The sequence below is a fragment of the Pecten maximus genome, chromosome 10 (genome assembly GCF_902652985.1).
Source record: "Pecten maximus chromosome 10, xPecMax1.1, whole genome shotgun sequence".
In the NCBI taxonomy this organism is placed as follows: domain Eukaryota; kingdom Metazoa; phylum Mollusca; class Bivalvia; order Pectinida; family Pectinidae; genus Pecten; species Pecten maximus.
The window spans coordinates 35,312,890-35,334,165 of NC_047024.1; the positions used below are offsets into that span (position 1 = coordinate 35,312,890).

At 35.8% G+C, this 21,276-nt stretch overlaps 2 protein-coding genes across 5 annotated transcripts in view; one reads left to right on the forward strand and one right to left on the reverse strand.

Moving 5' to 3' along the window:
* The window catches only part of LOC117336514, a 17,651-nt gene extending 13,774 nt beyond the window's left edge, over positions 1-3,877 (reverse strand). For 2 of the 3 annotated variants that reach the window (XM_033897126.1, XM_033897124.1), the window contains exons 1-2: positions 3,680-3,876; positions 332-489 (exon numbers count right to left, since the gene is read on the reverse strand). In XM_033897126.1, the coding sequence (XP_033753017.1) occupies positions 332-489; positions 3,680-3,834 (313 nt within the window). In that variant the 5' untranslated portion in view covers positions 3,835-3,876. Of the gene's footprint in view, positions 1-331; positions 490-3,679 lie in introns of all 3 variants that reach the window. The other variant, XM_033897125.1, reaches the window with a different exon arrangement.
* On the forward strand, positions 3,608-19,222 carry LOC117336513 (farnesyl pyrophosphate synthase-like). Of its 2 annotated transcripts, none has more exons than XM_033897122.1 (9): positions 3,608-3,644; positions 6,605-6,793; positions 7,557-7,691; positions 9,354-9,434; positions 10,920-11,042; positions 13,909-14,070; positions 15,000-15,077; positions 15,415-15,549; positions 18,499-19,222. In XM_033897122.1, the coding sequence occupies exons 2-9, from the start codon at positions 6,614-6,616 to the stop codon at positions 18,697-18,699; spliced, it is 1,095 nt and encodes a 364-aa protein (XP_033753013.1). In that variant the 5' UTR covers positions 3,608-3,644; positions 6,605-6,613; the 3' UTR covers positions 18,700-19,222. The 2 variants fall into 2 exon arrangements, with proteins under 2 accessions (XP_033753013.1, XP_033753014.1); XM_033897123.1 differs by lacking the exon at positions 3,608-3,644 and adding an exon at positions 4,249-4,332.
* Positions 19,223-21,276: the final 2,054 nt, after the last annotated feature.

Below are 21,276 nucleotides of genomic sequence, written 5' to 3' on the forward strand. Positions count from 1 at the left end.
ATATAAATGTTTGGAAGACTATGCATGCCCTTAACACCCATTTACAAGCAGAACCTTGTATGAGCTGATTTTCAAACGAATAAATTTGCATAGCAACAGTGGTCAAATTAACCAATGAATTCAGCTATTAATCAGATAGCTTGAAAGAAATGCAACTAATTACACATTTATTTTACTGATTGCAATCATAACTCTGAAAATATACCCAGGCTGTCACAGAATATACCTGGGCACTGCCTTGGCTCTTATGGTCTAGATACATATATAGAGAGAGAACACTGAATGTGATGACTGGGAATACAGACTGGCGACTTTGAAAGGTAAAGGATACTTATAAAAAAGACTTTTTTCTGTGTGTCTGTAAGTTCTGACAGATCTACATTGTGCAGTTGAGCAACCTCCTCTTTGTATGCTTTGAAGCTTGGAGAGCCTTTAAGCTTGCTGTAGTCAACACCTTTTCCATCCTCTTGCATACACTCGCCCTTCAACCTTAATAGACACACAGTAGAATTACACATTTTCACAGATATAACACATAAATTATTAACTCATATACAAAACAATATTCAGTAATATGGTATCGTCATGTAGTTCACTTGTATTCATGCATTACATGTATTATTATCATGTGCATATCTGTATAGATATGTGTGTTGCTTTGAGTGAATGAGTGATCAAGTGCCTTTATTTATTGTTGTGGGATAATCTATATTTAGCTGTCACACCTGGACAACCGACTTGGGTACCTGTTCCATTATTAGCATGTGTGGGGGTTAAAATGTTTTGTTATGAGAGAGAGAGATGACCATTGTCCAGGGGCCTTGTATTCTTTAACATAATGGTTTTGTAATGTGCGTAATTGTGTGACGTCAAGTCATCATAGAGTTTTCTTTGTAAATCAACTGCAATTGTTCAGGCAGACTGAGCTTGATGGTGGTGATGAGTGGATGTGTATTATTATTATCTTATCCTATTGCCCCCTTGCTTATTATATTGTACTAGACGTTTTTTGTAACACCCAAGCCTTTGAGTTGTTTTTCCAATCTATAACTATATATTCGTCCTAAAATGATTATACATTGCCCATTGGCAGAGTCCAATCTAACATGTTGACAACAACATTTTTCACAATATTTAGTTCACAATGCCATAAACCATTCTATTGTATCTTCTAATGTAGCTAAATGGAAAGTCATGGCAAGAGAAAGAGTTGGTACATTGCAATATGCATATGGTTATTAGTGCCATTATGAGATAGTGGGTTAATAAGTTATACATGTATAGCATTCATGGTTCCATCACCTCAAAATGATGCCAATCAAATTTGATCAAAATTCGTTCAGTCAATCAGGGTCATCATAAAATAGTGATTTAAAAGATTTACCTTTATTTTCACCACCAAGGCACCCTCCAAACCTATAGAAGCCATACCCCTTTTTATACAACATAGAACCTCCTTCTGTCACCCAAAATACAGTCAAACCTGTCTATAAAGACAAGTTGCCTTTATATAGACACCAACCAGTTAACGTGAAACTACCATTAATAACTGGTCAATGAACAGGGCATTCAATAGACCAGTCAGTTTTAACATTTTCAGAAGTTGAATCAATGCATACACTTTATTTATATTTTTTAATAAATCTGAAGGATTAAATATATATTAAAAAGACTTTTTAAAAAACCCAATGCAATTTGAGACAAAAAAACATAACTCAAAATGGTCTAACGGATACAAAAGCAACTTTTTATATATTTTTGTTCTGAAATATTACTAATTTAAATGCATTTGTCACATTATCTCCCTTTCTTTCTTGAATAAAAAGAAATACACAATAATAAATATAAGTCCCCCAAACAAAGTGTGGGGACTTGTATTTACTCCATTTCTTATTACATGTGTATTATTCTTCCGCCAAGTTTTGTCCGACACATTTCTCGAACACTGTGGTCGGATTGAAATGAATCTTTGCGTGAACATCTATGGCAATCTGAAGTTGTGCACCGCACTATTTATTTTTCGATCTGACATCCAATATGGCCACCAGAGCCCCTAATTGACTAAAATGTAATGGGCTTTAACTCTATAACCGTTGGTTGCATTGAAATGAAACTTGGTGGGAACAAAGATGAATATGTGAAGATTATTTTGAGACACTTTTTCCCGAAATCAAAGATGGCTGTCTGGCTAATGATATTTGTTTGAAAATTTTCCTATTTCTATGGTGTACGCAAGGGTTCTCGGCCAGCTCCTCTTATATTTTCATTATAACTTTAATTTCATGAAATTTGGTATTAAGGTGTCTCATGACACTTAAAACATAACTGCAACTTCCGTTTCTAGATTGAAAAATGGTGGCTATTTCCTGGTCTGAATGGTCGGAATTTAGATATTGTCTGATTTTGATAAAATTTGGTATGTAGGGATATTATATTGGGGGACTGCAAAATTAACCGAATGGGGTTCGCTACTATAGCAACAATATGGAAGCTTCTGATTGGTCGAAATTTAGACGTTTGATTTCAATGAAATTTGTCATAGGGATATTGAGGAATGTCAAACATAATGGTAAGACTGCTGGGGCGTTTGGGGGACTTCTGTTATGGTTTCCCATTACAAGTAGTACTTGTTAGTGAATTAATTACGTTTGTGTAATTACTACTTATTATTTTGTGACATGTACACTAACTTCTTTTAACCAAAAGATTTGTTTTCTGACCAAAAGTGAAATCTGGATATTTGTGGCAGTTTACAACATTTTATTAATACTGACTAAACAAAGATGGCGGCAGTAGATTAAAATGCTAGTACCAACAGCTACAATTAAGAAAGGCATTATTGGCTTGAAATCATGTGAGTAAATCTTGTTGACAGATATGGCCAGTGTTTGCCTTTTGAAGTGATCTATCTTAGTTGAAATCACAAAATTAACTGACCGTGTCAAATGAGGCCACCTTGCACAGTTGTAATATAACACACAGACACTCATGGTGACCGGACTCCTCCGAGGCTGAGGCAGCTACAGTATATATAGGCTAATAGATGGTAGAGTCCAGGGTTGTGAGGGTATTTTGTTTAATCAGGCCAGGGTCGATGTGTCTGAATTTTTCCGCGGATTTTATGATGGATTACTTCTGAGAGCAGAAGATGGCTGACAGAAATCCATCACTATAGAAAACTAACGAGCGACTGCAGTTGCAAAATCACCGGTCGTTAGTCACATTAGACAGGTGGTCGCTGTACAGAGGGTCGTTATATAGTAAAATCTCACAGGGAATCTTAGAATCAGTAGTTATAGACAATGTTGCCAAAACAGCACTCATTATATATGCACGTGCACTTTATGGTACGTTATGGTCTAATGTGTGGTCGAATCACAGGGGCGTGTCTACTGTCTAGTCTTAAGTATTTCTGGCTGTTTTTTAATATAAGAGTAAATTAAACATGTCCCTGTGGTCGAATCGTCTACGCAGTCACAACCAATCTCAATTTTGACTCATGCACAACTTCACACGAACCATCAAGAAAATGCGTTTATAGGTCGGTAATCAGCAATTAGTGAGTAACAGAGCTAGCAATGTGGTCATTCATCATTTCCTTAATGACCGAAGAGCGAGGTTGTCGACATAGGCTACTGTTCTAGGTAACTTAGATACGGTAATGAAAGTTGCTTCCTACCTTAACATAATCTTCTGTAGTGTCTGAGACAATTTTGTAGCGGAGACGCTCCCTTTTTCCTGCTTGGGAGGAGGTTCTGGATTTAGAATCATTACGTCTTCTTTCCCTTTTCCTTTCGTCGCCATGTTGATTTTAAGAATGTGAGCTAGCGTCATCTTGTTTACTGATGAGTTTCGTATAAGATGTTTCAATACGGTTTGACTATCTATAGATACACTTCAACTTATTAGAAAATTACTATCAAATTTGAAAATGCAAAAATTGAATTGTTATAGAAAGCTATGACGGTAATTATTAGACATATCCACATTAAAATTGCGAAATACGAAAAAATAGGTGCGTTCGCTAAAAATGTTTGGCAGAAATATTCGTACCTGTTACAGTATAGGTTATTTTGTTATTGAGTAATTTACCAATCAATTTATTGTTCTGCAATGAAGCATCGATAATCAGGTGCAATATGCTTAGTTACTGTATACGTCACTTTTATTTTGAAATAACTATTTTTAGAATATCTTAAAATATCCGTTCGGAATATTTTCCTTCGGTATACTTCGTGAGTTTTCTTCGGTTGTAAGGCGAACCGAAAGAAGGGGAAGGATTAGAGGGCACATGTGCTAGATCAGTACCGGCAGATATTATAATAACGTCTGGTAAGTATTAGTTTATTTACGGATCATGTTGCTATATTGCGTATTGACATAACTGTCCTCGTTATTTATATGTAATTACAAGCCTTCTATATCTACCCATGAGTCTAGCTACAAGAACAATTTGTTGTTATGTAGGGTGGATGGGATAGCCATAAGTTATATTAAACTGTTGTAATAATATATTTTTCTATATTGATATTGTAATTAGGGCTGTGACGTAAGCGTTCGCTGCAGAAATGGTCATTGCATTAAATTGTATTGTTCTTGTAAATTTAACAATGTTTATGTAAATAGTATAATGGTCATGTACATTGATGTAAATTGAGCCATTTATTTTTCATATGTACATGTACAAAATGTAGAAAATAGATGACTGTACTTTTGTTCTTGTGTGTCTTTTAAGTAACTATTTATAAGTTCAGCTAATACTGACTTCCATTTTACTTCCTGGCAACATGCTGAGCTGAATACTGGTGAACTCATCCTAGTGCGATATGTGCCTATATGTTTTCAATCCATGTATACGTTAAATATGGACAGATCCATTTTTTTCTTCCAATTAACATGTGTTCCAAGGCTATCTGGGTATTGAAGAACCTTGGCAAACCTTTTTCATGAAGAATTTTAAGATACTTAATGCATAATTAAATTGAGAAACTAAAAATTGTTAAAGTTGAAAATTTTCCAAGCCAACATGGTACATTCTAAAGTCTTAAAGGAACTAGTCCATGTTAAATATAAAGCATTAACAATGACTTTTGCTAGGTCTATGCAGAAGGGAAATATTTCCACTTCATTAAGGAGGGGCAATCAGTCAGATATGGAAAACTATAGATCAGTCAATGTGACAAATATTGTTTGTAAAACTGTAGTAGAAAGAGGATTTCTGACGTTGAACCAGTTGTGGAAGATATCGATTGTGAAAGCCATTTGTGTATGTCATAGCTGGCCAATTTTGAATCAAGGTGATTGGGCCTATAAACTCTTACACATCTCCAATCAGGTAATTACTAACAATCATAGCAGGCCCATTGTTGTGTTAACACTTGTATAAAATGTACATATGTCACTGTGTGCTAATTTTATACATTATCTGAATCAACTTGACAGAATGGAACATATAATAACTCAACATAAATAATTTAGCCAAAGTTTTTGGAACATGCTTTAACCATTTACGAGTAAATTACAAAATCTTTAAAACCAATTTTAAACAGACACAGAGATGAAGGGTAAATGATCACTAATTGCCCTCATATTGTTTTATCAATGTATGGCAGATGTAGAGAAGAGAGGACTTTGACATATAATTCAAGGGACATTAGAGCAGTTGATAAGTAATTAATTTGTTAAAATGATAAACAATTAACTGCTTAAAAATGTTTGAAGTCCTTATATTTTTGTTTTATCTTGTTGGCCATGCATCATGGATTGCTACACAAACGATTGGTATTCCCAGAATGATTCTTGTGTATGCTGGGTACAAAGAGGTAAACAAGATTAGCCCTGGGGCCATCCCAGGACAATTAATCTCATGATTATAGATAATGTGGTCCTAATATTTTCATATATGAATCTGAAACATGAAAAAGACTTTGACCTGGTATGGAACCTTGGAATCAGATGTATCTAATATGTAAAAATAAAAATCTTGTCCTGAACACAAAATAAGGGAATATTTGTAGTCATTTAATCATAATGTTTCCCCATTATTACTGTATATATGCAGGCAGGCAAATTTACACTGGCCTCTATGTCTCAAACAACTTCTCCATATTACCAAGAGGCCCAATGCTATGATATTGCAGGGCTTTTCCTGAGGGCTTTTTGTGGCCGTTAATGGGCCCCCTTCCCAATTAGAATTACAGACCTGCCAACTACTACTATTTTATAGTAATCTTTACTATTTTGTGGTGGTCGTTACTCTTTTTTCTCTCGAAATAGTAGCAAATTACTCTTTTTGATGCAATAGATTTGGCAAGAATTGTTAAGAATTACTCTTTTTTTGCTCAAAAATGGGCCAAATTACTATTTTTGAATTTGAAAGGTTGGCAGGTCTGGAATTATTTAATTAGTGATTAATAGTATAAATTATGTATTTTTTTTGTAAGTAAGGACACTTAGGATTAGGCACAAGTGGTGAATGATTATTCATCCTGAAATAAAGAAACAAAATATCAATAGTTCCATCAGTCTGTTAATATTTCTACAGACAAATGTCTGAAGTAATTAAACCAAACTGACTTCTTTAAATCAAAGAATTTTCATACAGGTAGATGCTATGGAGGCCAATACTAATGGATGCCCTTTAAGCAAAGAAGATCAAAAAGTGAAGCGTCTCAAAACATCACAAACAGAACTGGAGGAATTTGATGCAGTATTCAAAGATTTGGTGGATGGACTGGTGAACCAGGGGAGACAACACAAGGAAATATCAGCCACAGTTGATTGGTTTAAAGAGGTAAAACTGATTAAGAGGGTTAGACAGTGCAAAGATTAACTGGGTAAGACATTGTTAAGATGAACAGGGTAAGACAATGTTAAGATTATCTAGGTAAGAAAATGTTATGATTAACTGGGTAAGATATTGGTATGATGAACAGGGTAAGACAATGTTAAGATGAACAGGGTAAGACAATGTTAAGAGTAACTGGGTAAGACAATGTTAAGATTAACATGGTAAGACAATGGTAAGACAGTGTTTTGGTAAGACAGTGTTAAGATAAACTGGGTAAGACATTGATATGATGAACAGGTTAAGACATTGTTAAGATTAACTGGGTAAGACATTGTTATGATGAACAGGGTACAACATTGCTACGATCTACCTGGTAAGACAGTGTTCAGAATAAAATGTTAAGCTGTCAGTGTGTTGTAAATAGATTAATGATGTAAGGCTTTGCTCAGCTTTAGGTTGAAAAATATGTGAAGATTGAATGTTATAAAATATATATATGTGCGGAAGATTAGATCTATACATGTACATAAATAAATGCCTGGTGCAATTGTTCATTTTTTAACAGGAAGGTTAAGTTCTGATAGCTCAAAGTTTAAGGACTAAACTCTACTCCATTATAAATACACAGCTTGAACAGATTAAAAACATGCATTTATTCAGTTTAAATCTTTGTTTATAATTTTCTGTTTATAATTTTCTATATTTGTATTATTTTAACAAATAAATGTTGATGTTAACATATCATTACTCACATATTGATTGCTAGGTATGCCTGTACAACGTACCATTTGGAAAGAAGACTCGTGGCCTCTCTGTGGTGATGACTTATAAGAGGATTAATACCAATGCAACAGAGAGCGAGCTCCGGCAGGCTAGGATACTTGGCTGGTGTATAGAATGGGTATGTATTGGTGGTGGATCAATATACCAATAAACTGATACGTCTTGATATAGCCAGATATTTCAGTATATCAATGCATACGCTTCGGCTGTATCGATACATGTGTCCAAAAATAGCTTCCACTTTCATTTTGTTGACAGAGCGCATAAATGTTTGAAACCTAAGTGCTGTATGCTCTTGTCCAAGTGTCTGTGTAAGTCTGACTTAAAAAACATTCGGGTTATTTGTCATATAGTAAATGTGCCGCCAGCACAGTCCAAGATATGACTGTACATTTGTATACACTTAGTGTGAAAATGTTATACCACAGTAAATAGTGCTCCTAACACTGTAAATTGTGAGGTTAAAAATGGTCGTTCAATTGTCGTTGATCCCTCATTAGATGCACTTGTGTTTCTGAAGAATTTCAACAAGAATTAACTAAAAGTTAAACTTGGATTAACTTTCTGACCACAAAGCATGTAGATTTCCCCAAGAAACTTCGAAAACTTACCAGAATTAGTAAAGCATCTAGCCCTCTTTGTTGGCTTCGCATTAACAGTTATAGATTCATGTCAAAATATCACTTATATACTATGAAATAAATGCATATTTAAAAAAAATTCAACTATGACACTATCGATTAAATAAATAAATAATATTCACATATCAGCAAGTTATTTATCTAATGATATTAACTTAACATATTGAGCTACTCATCAAATATTAATTTGGTCAAATCTTACACAAGAACCAATATGTATTGTGTATTGAAACCATATTGACCAATACGTATTGTATCGAAAAAATATCACCAATACCCATGCAGCCCTAGTATGTATCCACAAAGTGTCAGATCTGGTAGGTCAGGATACTTGACTGGTGTATAGAATGGGTATGTATCCACAGAGAGTCAGATCTGGTAGGTCAGGATACTTGACTGGTGTATAGAATGGGTATGTATCCACAGAGAGTCAGATCTGGTAGGTCAGGATACTTGACTGGTGTATAGAATGGGTATGTATCCACAGAGAGTCAGATCTGGTAGGTCAGGATACTTGACTGGTGTATAGAATGGGTATGTATCCAGAGAGAGTCATATCTGGTAGGTCAGGATACTTGACTGGTGTAGAATGGGTATGTATCCACAGAGAGTCAGATCTGACAGGTCAGGATACTTGACTGGTGTATAGAATGGGTATGTATCCACAGAGAGTGAGATCTGACAGGCCAGGATACTTGACTGGTGTATAGAATGGGTATGTATCCACAGAGAGTCAGATCTGACAGGTCAGGATACTTGACTGGTGTATAGAATGGGTATGTATCCACAGAGAGTCAGATCTGGTAGGTCAGGATACTTGACTGGTGTAGAATGGGTATGTATCCACAGAGAGTCATATCTGGCAGGTCAGGATACTTGACTGGTGTATAGAATGGGTATGTATCCACAGAGAGATCGAGTTAGATCTGGTAGGTCAGGATACTTGACTGGTGTATAGAATGGGTATGTATCCACAGAGAGTCAGATCTGACAGGTCAGGATACTTGACTGGTGTATAGAATGGGTATGTATCCACAGAGAGTCAGATCTGGCAGGTCAGGATAATTGGCGAGACACTGAAGAGTCTGGGGAAAAAAGTCACTTTATGCCCTTATTATTAAAATATTTTTGTTTTTCAGCTGCAGGCCTTTTTCCTTGTGGCTGATGATGTGATGGATAAGTCAATTACTCGGCGAGGAAAACCGTGCTGGTACAAAAAGGTAGGGTCTTAAAATACAAAGTGATGAACAAGCTAGATATCCTTCAAATATGATTGTGATATTATTGATGCTGCTGGTTCACTCCAGTTATATCACTATAAATGAATAATTAAAGGGACAGCAGCTTTACATTTGATAATCAGGAAATGATGAATTCTTATTATATGTTGAAATTTGTACATAGGTCTAGTAAGTAATAACGACGGTTTAATCCAATATAGGTACTGGATCCTAACAAACAAATGTTTGTTGGATGTGTATTACTAGAAATAGATAATTTTCAAATAGTAATAACGACAGTACAGACAAGTAAATTGTCGAATTTTTGAGGCAATCTGCCCCTTTATCAAGAAGCAGGTAAATTACAAACGATCACATATAGACATAGAACATGGAAGAGTTACACAAATATAGTGGGTATAAACAACAATCAAATATCGTTATGTTGTAAAAACGATCCCCTCGGCCAATAATTAATTCGCCAAGGGCTAATACATGTATAATTAATTAGAAAACATCTTAGGTGGTGTACAGATGGTAAAAGTTGAAATTTGTAGATAGTTATACAAGATTTCATCATAAACTAATTGAGATAGGATATGATAGGAATGATTAAGCATGATAATCTCTTTAAGGGATGATTGAAGTACAAATATTTGCTGGGAATTAAATAAGTATGAATGTCTCTGCAAGGTAGGGACGATTGAGGTTTGATTATCTCTGCCAGGAATGATTGAGGCATGAATACCTCTGCCAGGAATGATTAAGGTAGTAATATCTCTGCTAGGAATGATTTAGGTAGTAATATCTCTGCCAGGAATGATTTAGGTAGTAATATCTCTGCCAGGAATGATTGAAGCAAGAATATCTCTGCCAGGAATGATTGAGACAAGAATATCACTGCAATGAACGATTGTGGTATGATTATCTCTGCCAGGAATGATTGAGGCATGAATACCTCTGCTAGCTAGGAATGACTGAAGTATGGATATCTGGTTTGAATAATATAAGTACATAATATTATGTGTCTGCAAGCTGGGAATGATTAAGGCATGAATATCTCTGCAAGGAACGATTGAGGTATGATTGTATCTGCTAGGAACAATTGATGTATGATTGTATCTGCTAGGAATGATGGGGACATGAATGTCTCTGACACGAATGATTGAAGTATGAATGTCTCTGCCACGAATGATTGAGACAAGAATATTTCTGCTTGGAATAATTGAGGCATGAATATCTCTGCCAGAAATGATTGAGCTATGCATATCTCTGCAGAGAAAGATGGATATCTTTTCATCTTTGCTGAGAATTATTGAGTTATAAAAAGCTTTGCTGGGAATGAGCATGGGTATGAATATTTCTGCTAGGAGTGATGGAGTCGTAGCTTTTTAGGAATACATTTTAACATATACTCATGAAATGGATTACACCCTGATTTTACCTTGGGGTACAGCAATGTACTTGGTTACAATATTATTTCAGAAAGATGTTGGGTTGGTCGCTGTCAATGATGCTTTTTACTTGGAAACCTGTGTTTATGCAATCTTGAGAAAACACTTTAAACAAGAAGACTACTACACAGATATTGTCGACTTATTTCATGAGGTAATTTGTTATATCTGAATGACTCAATTAGGTGGGTAGGAATAAGTGATATTTAGGATTTCACACCTATATGTATATGTATTAATATATATATTAAGTGACAATTAGAATTTTACACCTGTATGAGTGTAATATGGGTATTTAGTGACAATTAGAATTTTACACCTGTATGAGTGTAATATGGGTATTTAGTGACAATTAGAATTTTACACCTGTATAAGTGTAATATTAGTGACAATTAGAATTTTACACCTGTATTAGTGTAATATGGGTATTAAGTGATAATTAGAATTTTACACCTGTATCAGTGTAATATGGGTACGTATTAAGTGACAATTAGAATTTTACACCTGTATAAGTGTAATATGGGTCTTAAGTGATAATTAGAATTTTACACCTGTATTAGTGTAATATGGGTCTTAAGTGATAATTAGAATTTTACACCTGTATAAGTGTAATATGGGTAAGTGATAATTAGAATTTTACACCTGTATTAGTGTAATATAGGTATTAAGTGATAATTAGAATTTTACACCTGTATCAGTGTAATATGGGTATTAAGTGATAATTATACCCCTGCAACAAAGTTAGGGGGGGGGGGGGGTATACTGGAATCAGGTTGTTTGTCCGTCCGTCCGTCTGTCTGTAGACGCATTTTGTCTGGACAACTCCTCCTAAACCGATGGGCCAATTCTGATGAAACTTCACACAAATATTAATGATCATGTGTAGATGTGCATGCCACTTTATTTTTCTCAAAATTATGGTTGCTATGGCAACTGGTCACTATAAACAGGTTTTCTGATAAGAACCATAACTTTAAGTTTGTCCGGACAACTACTCCTAAACTAAATGGCCAATTTCAATGAAACTTCACACAAATACAGAGGACCATGTGTAGATGTGCATGCCACTTTCTTTTCTTTCAAAATTATGGTTGCTATGGCAACTGGTCACTATAAACAGGTTTTCTGATAAGAACCATAACTTTAAGTTTGTCCGGACAACTACTCCTAAACTAAATGGCCAATTTCAATGAAACTTCACACAAATACAGAGGACCATGTGTAGATGTGCATGCCACTTTCTTTTCTTTCAAAATTATGGTTGCTATGGCAACTGGTCACTATAAACAGGTTTTCTGATAAGAACCATAACTTTAAGTTTGTCCGGACAACACCTCCTAAACCGAAGAGCCGATTTCAATGAAACTTCACACAAATATAGAGGACCATGTGTAGATGTGCATGCCACTTTATTTTTCTCAAAATTATGGTTGCTATGGCAACTGGTCACTATAAACAGGTTTTCCGATAAGAACCATAAGTTTAAGTTTGTCTGGACAACTCCTCCTAAACTAAATGGCCAATTTCAATGAAACTTCACACAAATATAGAGGACCATATGTAGATGTGCATGCCACTTTCTTTTCTTTCAAAATTATGGTTGCTATGGCAACTGGTCACTATAAATAAATAGGTTTTCTGATAAGAACCATAACTTTAAGTTTGTCCGGACAACACCTCCTAAACCGAAGAGCCGATTTCAATGAAACTTCACACAAATATAGAGGACCATGTGTAGATGTGCATGCCACTTTATTTTTCTCAAAATTAGGGTTGCTATGGCAACTGGTCTCTACAAACAGGTTTTCCGATAAGAACCATAACTTTGTTTGTCCGGACAACTCCTCCTAAACCGAAGGGCCGATTTCAATGAAACTTTACACAAATATAGAGGACCATGTGTAGATATGCATGCCACTTTCTTCTTTTTTTTCTTCAAAATTATGGTTGCTATGGCAACTGGTCACTATATTACTGGGTTATCTTAGTTAGCCTCTAATTAACAGTTCCAATTCACCATTGACTCGTGCAGATTGCGGGGGTATTAGTCAGCCATCCTGGCAACAGTTCTAGTTAGAATTTTACACCTGTATTAGTGTAATATGGGTATTAAGTGATAATTAGAATTTTACACCTGTATTAGTGTAATATGGGTATTAAGTGATAATTAGAATTTTACACCTGTATCAGTTTAATATGGGTAAGTGATAATTAGAATTTTACACCTGCCTGACTGTACGTATTTTACAATTACGGCTCTTTGTTTCAATCGATAAATTATGAAACAAAGATAGCCAATATTGACTGCCAAGGCTCAAGGTTGTTATTTGCTATCTTTGCTTTATAAATCATCATGTTGATCGAAACAAGGTGCCATAGCTGTTTTATTACTTTTGTGTATCAAAACCAGAGTACAGAATTCTCCAGGTATGATCCTATGTCATTTAAATTGATATTAAGTACCGTAATATATTCCATGATATTCTACACAGTGTCATAAACATTTAACATCATATTGCACTCTCACGCAACTTCGCAGACATGTGGATCGACCGAAGTTATGCGATCTCACAGTACACTAGCACAAATGTGCAATACAATGTTTTATTGTTGCAGAGTGCAGTTTGATGCAAAATAGAATAATGTGATAGGATGTAGATCAGTTTACATCTGATACAAAATTTGAAATGAAATAAATAATCAAATGTTAATTGCTAAAGTCAGACCGACTATGGATTTCATGCGATGGCTAGCAGTGATAGATACGAACAGTTTGAATATCGTCTGGTTTCTTTCATTTGCTTGCACCACAAACCAGACCTACAATCTTAAGAACACTATTTCCAACTTGTGGGGTAGTTTGGAGGACTTATGTTATGGGCGAGATTACAATTAAAACTTGTTTCATAATTACTCCCACTGCCAATACTACAGTTCTAATCAGTACTCTGTCTAGTCAAATTACTATGGGCCTCTTGTTAAGAATTTTCGTTCTGATAATTTTATTGTATCTTTTTTAGACAACAATGCAAACTGTCACGGGTCAGTGCTTGGATCTAATAACCTCCCCCGAGACCCGTATTAACTTTGATGAGTTAACTATGGAGAGATATACAGCTATCGCTAAGTGGAAGACAGCATTTTACTCCTTTTATCTCCCTGTTGCCCTGGCCATGTATATGGTAAGTATTCACGAGGCCTGTAATTCTAAATCTATAGCGCGATCTGGTGGTACACAGGTAGCACACTCGTCTATCACCTAGGCGACCTTCGTTCAATTATCAGATTGGATGTGAAAAAGTAAATAGATGTGAAAAGGTAATTAGATGTGAAAAGGTAATTGAAAAGGTAAATGGATGTGAAAAGGTAATTGGAAAGGTAAATGGATGTGAAAAGGTAAATGGATGTGAAAAGGTAAATAGATGTGAAAAGGTAATTGAAAAGATGAATGGATGTGAAAAGGTAAATGGATGTGAAAAGGTAAATAGATGTGAAAAGGTAATTGAAAAGGTAAATAGATGTGAAAAGGTAAATGGATGTGAAAAGGTAATGGATGTGAAAATGTAATTAGATGTGAAAAGGTAATGGATGTGAAAGGTACCTGACTATGTCGCTTTTCTTCTGATACTCTGGTGGTCTGCTACAGTATAAACCCTTTGAGCAATTCAATCTGGGCCCATGAGTGTACATGTATTTGAAATATATGTTAAAGCTAAATTTGTGTTAAAATTTTGTATTTACACTGACATGAGGAACTATATCATTTCCTCTGGAAAATATGGCTATGACTAGAGCTACTTTTATCATTTACATATAACAAGCAGGAAATTCAAACATAATTTTGCTTCAGTCACATTAAACTATATGAATTTAACTACAAGCATTGAACTGTTACCAGATGCTAGAAAACAGCCACTATGAATACAATTTGGGTGACAGGTTCTGTGTACTAGTAACACAAAACATTTGTTGTGCAAATAAGACTTTTACTAGCACCAGGTAACATATACAGTTCAATACTTATTATAAATGAATGAAATAATTATGAAAAATAGAGGCATTTTCATGGTGTAATTTCTAAAAAAAAACCTTCCCTATTTTCAAATATCAGGCTGGAATCAAAGACACAGTCACACATGAGGCTGCCAAGGCCATTTTATTGAAAATGGGAATATTTTATCAAATTCAGGTAAGATGAAAAAAAAATGATATTCTGTCTGTAAATGGCATTTATGTTCTATGATTTTGTCTTAACTAAACTAATGTCCCATGTTTGACGGACTTCTTCACCTGTAGTGGTAATGGAAAATCGGAGATGGGTGATGCAGAGATGGTTTCTCAGGAAATCCATGCACATAATGAATTTTATAGCTTCATGACTATGTCACTGCTTGTATGTGTAATTGAATGAATGTTTGTTCTCTATTTTTAATAGTACCTCTTTGAATATTTGTATTTAAGGAAAACTCCCACCCTTACTAATATATTAAATAAATCTGACATGTTGGGGTGACAATTTGTTACAGGATGACTACCTGGATTGTTTTGGTGACCCAAAGGTCATGGGTAAGATTGGAACTGACATCCAGGACAACAAATGTAGCTGGTTAATTCTACAAGCTCTCTCCAAGGTTACACAACAGCAACGACAGATCTTAGAGGTAAGATACACACCTACCCAGTAACGACAGACCTTACAGGTAAGATACACACCTACACAGTAACGACAGACATTACAGGTAAGATAAACACCTACACAGTAACGACAGACATTACAGGTAAGATACACACCTACACAGTAACGACAGACATTACAGGTAAGATACACACCCACACAGTAAAGACAGATCTTACAGGTAATATACACCTACACAGTAACGACAGACATTACAGGTAAGATACACACCTACACAGTAACGACAGACATTACAGGTAAGATACACACCCGTACAGTAACGACAGATCTTACAGGTAATATACACCTACATAGTAATGACAGACATTACATGTAAGATACACATCTACACAGTAACGACAGACATTACAGGTAAGATACACAACTACACAGTAACGACAGATCTTACAGGTAAGATACACACCTACACAGTAATGACAGATCTTACAGGTAAGATACACACCTACACAGTAACGACCTACACAGTAACAACAGATCTTACAGGTTAGATACACACCTACGCAGTAACGACAGATCTTACAGGTAAGATACACACCTACACAGTAATGACAGACCTTACAGGTAAGATACACACCTACACAGTAATGACAGACCTTACAGGTAAGATACACACCTTCACAGTAATGACAGACATTACAGGTAAGATACACACCTACACAGTAACGACAGACATTACAGGTAAGATACACACCCACACAGTAATGACAGACATTACAGGAAAGATACACACCTACACAGTAACGACAGACATTACAGGTAAGATACACACCCACACAGTAACGACAGACATTACAGGTAAGATACACACCTACACAGTTACGACAGACATTACAGGTAAGATACACACCTACACAGTAACGACAGACATTACAGGTAAGATACACACCTACACAGTAATGACAGACATTACAGGTAAGATACACACCCACACAGTAATGACAGACATTACAGGTAAGATACACACCTTCACAGTATGACAGACATTACAGGTAAGATACACACCTACACAGTAACGACAGACATTACAGGTAAGATACACACCCACACAGTAATGACAGACATTACAGGTAAGATACACACCTACACAGTAACGACAGACATTACAGGTAAGATACACACCTACACAGTAACGACAGACATTACAGGTAAGATACACACCCACACAGTAACGACAGACATTACAGGTAAGATACACACCCACACAGTAACGACAGACATTACAGGTAAGATACACACCCACACAGTAACGACAGACATTACAGGTAAGATACACATCCACACAGTAACGACAGACATTACAGGTAAGATACACACCTACACAGTAACGACAGACATTACAGTTAAGATACACACCTACACAGTAACGACAGACATTACAGGTAAGATACACACCCACACAGTAACGACAGACATTACAGGTAAGATACACACCCACACAGTAACGACAGACATTACAGGTAAGATACACACCTACACAGTAATGACAGACATTACAGGTAAGATACACACCTACACAGTAACGACAGACATTACAGGTAAGATATATACACACCTACACAGTAATGACAGATCTTACAGGTAAGATATACACCCACACAGTAACGACAGATCTTACAGGTAAGATACACACCTACACAGTAACAACAGATCTTACAGGTAAAACACACACCTACACAGTAACGACAGACATTACAGGTAAGATACACACCCACACAGTAACGACAGACATTACAGGTAAGATACACACCTACACAGTAACGACAGACATTACAGGTAAGATACACACCTACACAGTAATGACAGAGACAGACCTTACAGGTAAGATACACACCTACACAGTAATGACAGACATTACAGGTAAGATACACACCTTCACAGTAATGACAGACATTACAGGTAAGATACACACCTACACAGTAACGACAGACATTACAGGTAAGATACACACCCACACAGTAATGACAGACATTACAGGAAAGATACACACCTACACAGTAACGACAGACATTACAGGTAAGATACACACCCACACAGTAACGACAGACATTACAGGTAAGATACACACCTACACAGTTACGACAGACATTACAGGTAAGATACACACCTACACAGTAACGACAGACATTACAGGTAAGATATATACACACCTACACAGTAATGACAGATCTTACAGGTAAGATATACACCCACACAGTAACGACAGATCTTACAGGTAATACACACCTACACAGTAACGACAGATCTTACAGGTAAGATACACACATACACAGTAACTACAGATCTTACAGGTAAGATACACACCTACACAGTAACGACAGACATTACAGGTAAGATACACACCTTCACAGTAACGATAGACATTACAGGTAAGATACACACCTACACAGTAACGACAGACCTTACAGGTAATATATATTACATCTACACAGTAACGACATACCTTACAGGTAATATACACCTACACAGTAACGACAGACATTACAGGTAAGATACACACCTACACAGTAACGACAGACATTACAGGTAAGATACACACCTACACAGTAACGACAGACATTACAGGTAAGATACACACCTACACAGTAACGACAGACATTACAGGTAAGATGCACACCTACACAGTAACGACAGACCTTACAGGTAATATACACCTACACAGTAATGACAGACATTACAGGTAAGATACACACCTACACAGTAACGACAGATCTTACAGGTAAGATACACACATACGTAATAACAGACCTCACAGGTATAAAGAATAACAACATACAATGTATTTACTAATTGTAAATTAAGTTCTATATTCATAAGTTGTATTAATTGTTGATGAATTAACATCATTTATACGTAGTCAACAGATAAAAAATTAAACAAAAGAGCTGAAGTATAATTGTATTTACTGTTTGACCAGGAGAACTATGGACAAGCTGAGGAGGAGAAAGTGTTAAATGTGAAGGCTGTGTACAAAGCCTTGGACTTAGAGCAGGTTTACCGTGACTATGAGGAGGAGAGTTACAGAGAACTCAACAAAGACATCCAGTCATTCCAGGGCCAGCTCCCTAAGGATGTCTTTACTGACTTCGCTAACAAAATCTACAAAAGGAACAAGTGACATCACAGCTGGGTAATCTCTACAATGCACAAAGTAACGTGTTATACAATGGAATAGTATGGAATCAAGTGAGGAGTCCTATTTGATAAGACAAGTGATAATTATATATATATGTAAGTTGTTGAAATATAGAATTATGGTTATTTTTCTTAATGCTGATATTACTGGAGACATGTAAATGCTGTCAGTGAAAAAAATACCTAATTTTTATATATCAGAAAGATTGAATTCACCTAGTTGAGATAATTCAAAATAATTGTATGGAGTAATACTCTATGTCACAATCGCCTTTTATTTACATTTTAGTCTGATAATTGTATTGCCATTCTCATAATGACGTGATATGTATCCCTGATAATACATGTACTAGCTTCAGTATACTCTACCACTTGGATTGAGAGATCTTCTCTGTAGCTCCATCTATAGTTATTGCGTAAGACTACACATAGCTAGTAAGCCAGAGGTCCTTGGTTCAATCTTAGTTGAAGCATTGACATCTTGTCTATTGTTACATTAGCGTACATGTAGGGACCTGGGGAAAGTCCTTGCACCACAAGCTTTGCTCTTACTAGTTCTTTCTTGAAAAAAGAGTATATAACCCTGGTAAATACAAGCTGCAATATACACTTGTATATCACTTGGCTAGAGAGAACTTCTCTTCAGCTCTATTTGTTGTCAGCATAAGACTAGTAAGCAGGAGGTCCGGGTTATATCTTTAGCTTGTGGAGTCATTGATGTAAATTGAAAATCAAAATCAGAGTTAATATTTAGTGGAAATAGCTCGGTATAAACCTTCTATGTTATAAAAGCAGATAAATTCTGGTCATAAGTTCCTGACAGGTATTATGAAATTCCAACGATTAGTTCATTGTTGAATTGAAAAAACAAACAAAACAGGCAATAGAAACTATGTACAATAACTATATTTAGCACAATTTTATGTTAGTGCAGAGCATTCAAGTGTAAAAAATGTAAAAATAAGATTGACTGAAGCAAAGTATATCTGTATTATGTGGTTAATTTAAACCTATGTTTGTGTGATGTCTATCACTACGTTTGTGTGTAACACTGACATGTATGTCTCAATGCATTTAGAGTAGACAGTATAAATGTCAGTCATTTGTCTGTGTAATATACATGTATATCAAATATTGACATTGCTATACTGTTATATTGATAATTAATGTTATTTTGTATTGAACCATACCACATTTTGTCCCAATTGTCTTGTGGTAGAAATGAAAGATGAAGTCATGTTTGATTTTATTGGGTGAGATTTGGAAGTATGTTTTAATACTATTAGGAAATTGAAGAAAATGTATTGATTGTATGGATGTAACCTATTTGCCGTCATACCAGCATAATTACCAGTAAAGCTGAAAAGACAACTTTCAATCCCTATGTGATAAAATGGGTTGAAGTGCACATGAACATTTTGTAAATGTGGTTGGTATACTGTTTTTATTGTAGGGTTGCAGGATATATGGGAAAACTAGTGTTGATCAAACACAAGTCAACCATTCAAAGTAGACAGCGTATTAGATTACACAAGGTGTATTTGTGCAGAAGAACGTTTTAAATTTTGAAGATCCTGAATGTTGGAAGTTTTATAAAGATTCCTGATGATTATAATGATAATGAGTGACTAGAGATGGACTAAAGTGTACCTTGTAATGTTATCAATATTTTGTTATTTCTCTTTGTAATGAGCATTTTGTACATTCGTAAGAAAATATTTACTCATGATTTTAAAACTTCAACAGATTTCTCCAAAGTTTTGTTACTGCAACTTAATTTTACATATTGAATGATTTTATAAGAATTAGGATCCATGGCCAATGACAAACCAAAAAGTGCAAGAGGGGAATTAGTTTTCTTAAATAGATTTGTGGACCAATGAAAACTTCCTTTACAAAACATACTGTGGTAGTTTGAATTGTCATTTTATTAGCTCACCGGACCTTCGGGTCCGGTGAGCTGATGCCATGGCGCGGCGTCCGTCGTCAGTCCGTCAACATTTGCTTCAAATCGCTACTAGTCATAAAGTTATATTTACATTCTGTGTGACAGTCTCCCATTACTCCTGTGTTAAACCAGATGGTATTGATCACCGTATAAATGCAGCCCAGATCACCTGACGTTTTTGAACCCAATTTGGTCAGAAACATCCTTGGGGGAAGGGGAACAAATTTTGCATAAATGGTGACTCTGACCCCTGAGGGGCCAAAGGGGCGGGACCCAATAGGTGAAATAGAGGCAATGCCTTTAAATCGCTATTAGTCAAAAAGTCATGAATGGATTTGAACCCAATTTGGTCTTAAGCCTCCTTGGGGGAAGGGGAACAGATTTTGCATAAATGGTGACTCTGACCCCCGAGGGCCCAAATGGGCGGGGCCCCATAGGGGAAATAGAGGTCATTCCTTTAAATCGCTACTTGTCATAAAGTTATAATTGGATTTGAACCCAATTTAGTCAGAAACATCCTTTGGGGAAGGGGAACAGATTTTGCATAAATGGTGACTCTGACCCCCCCAGGACCAAAGGGGCGGGGCCCAACAGGGGAAATAGAGGTAATGC